Source organism: Asparagus officinalis, chromosome 6 (genome assembly GCF_001876935.1).
Source record: "Asparagus officinalis chromosome 6, Aspof.V1, whole genome shotgun sequence".
NCBI classification, from domain to species: Eukaryota; Viridiplantae; Streptophyta; class Magnoliopsida; order Asparagales; family Asparagaceae; genus Asparagus; species Asparagus officinalis.
This window is the reverse complement of record NC_033799.1, coordinates 77277501-77284446: the sequence shown is the minus strand read 5'-3', so window position 1 is coordinate 77284446 and position 6946 is coordinate 77277501. Positions and strand designations below refer to the sequence as shown.

Sequence of the window (6946 nt, the reverse complement as noted above, 5' to 3'; positions counted from 1 at the left end):
GGGGTGGAGAATCCCACCTCGAGTTTCTTTTCCAGCTGAAGATAGAATATAAAATTCTTCCTCTTTAGCACCGGGAGATAGAATATAAAATTCTTCCTCTCCTATTTTGACACAACTTTCAACTTCCAATCCGCGCACTTGGTGCATGGGGAATTTTATCCCGAATCCTAAGTAGGGATAAGTCAACACCTAACACGTGTTGCCGGGTAGCCTATTCCCGTAACAAGGGCAAAGTCTACGTATTCAAAGTCGTAGCATTAAGTCTAAGGGAGTTCATTCCTTTAGCACAACGTTACATGCGGAACGGATTTCGACAATCCGCATGCTAGCCCGATTCAAACGGTAATCGGTAAAGGCATATCAAACCCGTTGAAGGCTGGGGGTTTGCCAAAAACCCCAAAGTCAACGCCTAACACGCGTTGCCGGGTAGTCTATTCCCGTGAGAAAGACGAAGCCTATGTATTCAAGATCATAGCACAAAGCCTCAGAGAGTTTACTCTCTCAGCACAACGTTACATGCGGAACGGATTTCGACAATCCGCATGCTAGCCCGATTCAAACGGTAATCGGTAAAGGCACATCAAACCCGTTGATGGCTGGGGGTTTGCCAAAAATCCCATAAATCTGTCATTCGGAAGAGATACAGAGAAAACACAAAAGAAGCAAATGCGGATTTTCTATTAATAAATCAAGTCAAAAGCATACAACAAAAGCTCGTTAGTCCGAAGGCAACCGACGGCTAAGAATATGAGACTCTAAACCAGAGAGCCTGTCCATATAGTCCTGCTCGAACTCCGCCTGCAGGCTAGCTCGGACAGAATCTTCGGAACTGTTGAGAACCTCTGCGGCTTCGTGTCGTAGCTTCATCAACCCCTCCTGCACTGATCCCAGCCTGTCGAGTGTCCATTCACGAGAACGCTCCAACCCAACCAGTTCCTCAGAAATGGTAGCGGCAGATTCTTCGGCGCGTTCCAAGGCCTCCTTCAGTCTAGCTATCTCTGCACGAGTGGAATCTAAGGAGCTCACTAACTCAGCTCTGCTGGTGTCTTTCCTCGCCAGAGAGGCCATCAGCTGCTCGACAGTGCGCTCACGTGATCGAAGCTCGCTGCCAACGGAAGATCGCAGTTCATGCCACTGCGTCAACCTATCCTCCACCTGAGAAGATGCAAAAGAGGGAGCTCCACCAGCCTTCAACTCCCTCAGCTCTCGAATCTCTGACTCCAGGGCAGCGAAATCAGCTGTAAAGGAATCGGCCAAATCCGGATATCCCTCTTCCCTCATCATCATCATGTGACGGGAGAAGGAACGCCTGAACTGATCAAAAGAAGACCCTCTGTGCAGAAGCTTATCAATCACGCCGTTATAAAAGGCAGTAAAGAAGCCGAGGTCAGTGCGGAAGACATCCCCATCTGGATTGGTATCGGCCAAGAGAGCATGGACCTGCTCATATAGAGACGGTCGAGAACCTGCAAGCAGCAGTATGGGAGGTCAAGAAACTATTAAATACAATCGAAAAGACCCTAAGGGAAATTCGAGGTATACCTATACCGGCGGAAATCCCCTCGGGTTGGGGTTCGACAGGCTCCGAAGTAACGACAGGAATGCTCATGGAAGGTATATCAACCCTCGTGGGCAAGTCAGTCGTATTAGGCGAAGGCGGGAAAACACCCGAAGCTATAGCAGAATCAGGTACAGCGCCTGGTCATATAGTTGCACTTCTTTATTAGTCAAAATGGAGACTGAGACAAGCAAAGAAGAGAGGAAATTGGATATATACCTGTGGATGAATCACTCTCAAAGAGTGGTCTCACAGTCCCGGTGGGAGCTTGTTCAGCTAACATATCGGCTAACAGTCCAGAGTCAGGTCTCGGGAAGACCGGTGCAGGAACATATCCCTGCTCTTCGAAATCTGCAATAGGGGAGGCCCCATCCCCGTCTGGCCCTTCTGTCGCAACACCTGCAGCACCGGATGTAGGTATATCTGAAAATGAACCGGTGGGATCAACACCATCTGCCTGCCCAAGATCGATGTTCAGATCAATGCCCAGGGAGCCATCACGAAGGGCGTCGCACACCTGCTGCATGAAGCAGTCCATGTTGTCAGCCCCAGAGAATACCGGACCTGGTGGAAGCTCGCCCTCCTCGAAGAACCCTGAATTATGAAACAGGATCAGGGATCCCGGAAGGTAAATCATCTTAAAGCAATAAAAGTGGGTACAACAAAATGTTACCTTCCTCCCCGTCGGCAAAGCCTCCTGAATCTACCCCATGGGAGCGCTGATCAACATGAGGTTTATGGGCAATCTTTTTCCTTTTCGAAGGATCACCCCTCATAGAACCAACGGGGCGGTCATGCGAAGTTTGGCCACCAAACTTGGATTTCGCACGACGGGAAGCGAGCGACCCATGGTCGTCGGCTACCCCACCTGAAACAACAAGAATCATCTCATGAACCAGATCTTTCGCCAATACCAATTGAAGTCGAGAAAGAGGATCAAAGAGCATGACAAACCTGTATCAAGTTCTGCTTGGTCGGTATCTATATCTGCATACTCCCCTTCGGGAATTCCGGTGGACTTCTTCCTCTGTCTCTGAGCAGGCTCAGCCCTGCGAGCAGCCATCATAGCAGATTGAACCAAGTGATCGGATTCTAGTTCCGAAAGACTCCTCACACTTATGGATTCATCGGCAGAGAGGAACCATTTACAGCTGAGGAAGGTAATCATCGGCTTGCGTTTATAGGAGGGAAGAGCAAACTGAGCCCCGGTGCAGCCAACCATGGTCCATAACCACGCCCGTACGCCGTCAACGAGTCCTCCCTCAACACGCAAACTACGACTCGGATTCCCAACGTATAGTTGGTCATAGCCAAACTGACGTGCGAAACGGCAGGGAAGGTAAGGCTCTATGTGGCAGCGGTCCTTCACCCGGAGAACAAGATACCCGACTCGGATGTTCACCAACCAGCGGAAACAACCGACGTCGAGAGCAGTCCGGTTAGTTCGGGGTTTCTCCATATCAGTCAACTCCTCGCCATAACGTCCCGAAAAGCGAGGGAAGCATTTGAAGAACTCCCAGTTCCTGCGAACTCGAAGTTCTTTTTGTACATCTTCAAATTTCTTCCCAACCCATCTACTCTCCTCCAACAGCTGTAGGAAAGGAACGGGAACATCAACGGCGCTGGGCGCCGACATCAAGTCCGGACGGTGAAGAACGAACCACGCCATCAAATAAGCGTAGGGCAGCTCAACCTTCGGGCAGGTAAGCTCAGTCGAGGGTTTAGAACCCACTTGGGTAAGAACACGAACTACACCCCTAAGCCCGCAATGGATGCTGGCAACCATCGCTGGAAGCAGAGAAAGCTCCCTCCCATAAGCTAGCTGGACCGCAGGGAAGAGCACCTCGAGGGGTAGAGCGTCTGAAGACTGATATGGAACAACACACTTCTTCAGCCAAAGAGCAAGGTAGCCAGCTAACAGAGACCGAGGATCGATAGACTTCTGGGCATGATAGAGGAACGATCGAAACTTAGTCCCGGCCGGAAAAGCCCCCTCGGCACTAGCAATGGTATAAGAATGAGTTTCATTCTTCTCCATCAGCTCATTAATAGCGGCAGGGGTCAAAACGCCTAACTCATGTATGGACTCCTCGGAATCATCCTCCAAGTTAGGAAACAGGTAAACAGCAAACTGCTTCAAGCTGATCTTCCTCTTCGTCTTCGCTGGAGGAGAACTCTGGAGCAAACAGGTGTGATAATGACAGGTGAGGTCCCAGAGAGTGTCATACACATCGGGAGTATCCTTCTTCAAACACTCCAACTGTTGGTTAGAAGGGAAGTATTCCTGATACGGGCAATCTCCCATCGAAAGCCCGGAAACCTGGTGCATCTCATGAAGAGCCAACCCTAGCTCTCCGCCACTGGTCAAGAAGGTATTACTATCAGGCATATATGTCTCGAGCAATGCCAAGAAGTGACGGCAGCTAACGGGAAGTCCATACATAGTAGCCCGTATGGGCGTATATAATCCACTACCCTTCAAGTCTCTCTCCCAGCGTCCCAGAACATAACTGGTCAAACGGGTCCACCATCCCTTAGCCAGTGAGGAAGCCCAACCATAACATCGGTAATCCAGTCGAGGTAATTGTCTTCCCAGATGAGCTAAACGATTCCTCACGGTGAGAGCGGCCGCCGATACCTCGCCTGGAGGTGCAGTGTCAAGACCCATGATCCCGGGTCGAAGGCCACAAATGGATTGATACCCCAGAGAACCGGGACTCTTGTGATGAGAAATGTATCCGCACTGAACGTGTGTAACAGCATTGGTAAGAGGCCAGGACATCTGTCGCCCCACAGCCTGTTTCTCCAAGTCAGTAAAAGAGCACTGGCGAGGAATAGAGGGGATATATAAAAGAGCTCCCTCGTCAAGGGTAAGCCAGTGCTCCTCAGCAAGAGTCAGCGCGGCAGGATCTTCGGTGCGATCCCCGAATAGAAAACCCGGCTTCTTTAAAGCTTCAGTAGAAGTGGCGTCTGCGGTGAGAGGAGCATCGGTGATAAGTTGGCGTAAACAGTGACGCCCTCCATCCTTTATCAAGCGACAGAACTCGTCTGAGCGATCTCTGTCGAACTGCGGAAGGGGATCGATGATCTGCCTGGCAGAAGCCGAAGAAAACACTTCCCTACTACAACCGGTAGGGGCATGATGAGGGAGACTACCCCCGGGAAACTCAACTGCAACAAAGCAAAGATGGAGTCAGAAAATCCATGTCATAAACGCAAGACGAGATTATTCGATTTCGAGTGCCCTACACCGGGAGAACGGTATGCGTCATCACGTAGACACCGTGATAACATATACCGACCTATAAGGTGTAAGGCAACACGAGATCGCCCCAATATAACCGAGGACTTGAATTGGCTAAGCAAAGCAAGTCCGAAACCTTAACCCCCGCGGGAGGGGTATCGGTTCTTCCGTCATGACCCGCGAGAGGTCAATCCGGGATAAAAGAAAAAAATATATATAAGATTCTTACCCCCAAAGCAAGAGGTCACTGGAGATGATGTCGTAGGAGCCTCCTCCACGCCATGCTGCGAGCAAGGGTGACTCCCGGAAAGACGAGACCGACGGGGAGACATCGTGAATCTGCAATGAAGAGCAGTACATCAGGTACGATATATATACACGAAATATCGGAAGAAGGGAAATTAAGCACTTGGACTCGAAATCCTAATAACAAATAGGATTTTGTAGTTAAAGTCTAATTAAGCCTACGAATTTCGTGCACGCGAAACGATAATCGTCATTTCGCGGAAAATTTTGGTGAAATACCCAAAATACCCCTCGTGCTCAAGGCCAAATTCAGGTCAAGGACACGTATGACTCGGGTTATGGTCATCATACTTGATCATCGAACATCCCGGTACCCTATAATTTTGATCAAATTTTGCAAATAAGCCCTTTTGCAGAATTTGGTCAATTTTACATAAAAGTCCCTCCATGAACTTTTGGTTTTGCATCCATATGCTTTTACCAAAAATTCGATCAAGGGTCGGGGGTTTAAACTTCTTGGATTTCAGCCCCAAATTCGTGGCTCTTTTGACAATAAGCCCCTCCAAATATTTAGGGACTGTTTTGCAAATAAACCCCTCAAACAGTTCTTTAACCCTCTTACACAAAGCACCCCCATTTCTTGAAGAAACAAACACGAACCCAAGCCTCCCAAATTTCAGTTCATGTTTGCATAAGAGCCCCCAAAATTTCAGACCCACGAATTTTGCAAATAAACCCCTATAGTTTCGGTTTTTGCAATAAAACCCCCCAAATGCTTATTTCATCCATAAACCCTTATCTATTACAAGCATAAAGACATGATCTTTGCAAGAAAATAAGGGGTTTGTGAAGAAAAACTTACCAAGTCAAAGGAGTTTTCCTTCGGGCTCGGAAATGGAGGCCAAGACCCTCGTTTGAAAGAGGAGAAGATTCCGGCAAATGGGTACCCGTCAAAATCCCGAATCTTTTAAGGGATTGAAGGGTTCTCAAGAGCAAATCAATGGAGGAAAGAGGGGGAGGAAGAAGAAAGAAAACCGAAAATGGGGGGAAAGAATTCGGTTTTGGGGGTGGGGTTCTCTCTTGAAATTCAAAATAAAGGAGGGGGGGACCATGCACAAGAGGCCAAAAAAAGGAACAAGACAAAACTAGGGGAGAAACACCCCTAGGGGTGTCTCGGCATTGCCGAGACACCCCCAAGGGTGTCTCGGCATTGCCGAGGCACCCCGGGGTGCTTCGCCCGGGTTTCAACCCCCTACGCGATGTTTTGATCCCCCGAGATATTTTCCGGTACCCGGAATTGTTTTCCATATCCACGATGTTTCCACAAACATTGGTTTTCTCCGCCGACGGTTGAAAAATATGGATGAGTCCCACAAGTCAACCTACGCGGTTCAAAACCCTAAGGTGGACGCCGGTCAACGCGTAACCTTAGGTCAACGCCGGACAACGCGTTGCGTCAAAAATCAACACGTGGCGACGAAAATCAACACGTGATGACAAGAGCCAACCCACGCGGTTCAAAACCCTAAGGTGGACGCCGGTCAACGCGTAACCTTAGGTCAACGCCGGACAACGCGTTGCGTCAAAAGTCAACACGTGGCGACGAAAATCAACACGTGATGACAAGAGCCAACCTACGCGGTTCAAAACCCTAAGGTGGACGCCGGTCAACGCGTAACCTTAGGTCAACGCCGGACAGCGCGTTGCGACAAAAGTCAACACGTGACGACGAAAGTCAACACGTGACGACAAAAGCCAACCTACGCGGTTCAAAACCCTAAGGTGGACGCCGGTCAACGCGTAACCTTAGGTCAACGCCGGACAGCGCGTTGCGACAAAAGTCAACACGTGACGACGAAAGTCAACACGTGACGACAAAAGCCAACCTACGCGGTTCA

The 6946-nt window shown here is 49.4% G+C and overlaps 1 protein-coding gene across 1 annotated transcript; it reads right to left on the bottom strand.

Annotated features, from left to right (window-relative positions):
• LOC109846404 lies at nt 654-6007 on the bottom strand. Its single transcript, XM_020415639.1, has 7 exons — nt 5911-6007; nt 5032-5141; nt 2513-4729; nt 2232-2426; nt 1778-2152; nt 1543-1698; nt 654-1466 (listed from the first exon to the last, which is right to left on the bottom strand). Exons 2-7 carry the CDS (start codon nt 5132-5134, stop codon nt 718-720), a joined length of 3795 nt encoding a protein of 1264 aa, XP_020271228.1. The 5' UTR covers nt 5135-5141; nt 5911-6007; the 3' UTR covers nt 654-717.

Bases quoted from the DNA above. Each gene is read 5' to 3' on its own strand.
- LOC109846404 (XM_020415639.1), bottom strand. From the start codon at position 5,134: ATGTCTCCCCGTCGGTCTCGTCTTTCCGGGAGTCACCCTTGCTCGCAG. The intron at 1,699-1,777 runs GTATATATCCAA...CTATATGACCAG, and splicing joins TGAGAGTGATTCATCCACAG to GCGCTGTACCTGATTCTGCT. The intron at 1,467-1,542 runs GTATACCTCGAA...TGCTGCTTGCAG, and splicing joins GGGGATTTCCGCCGGTATAG to GTTCTCGACCGTCTCTATAT.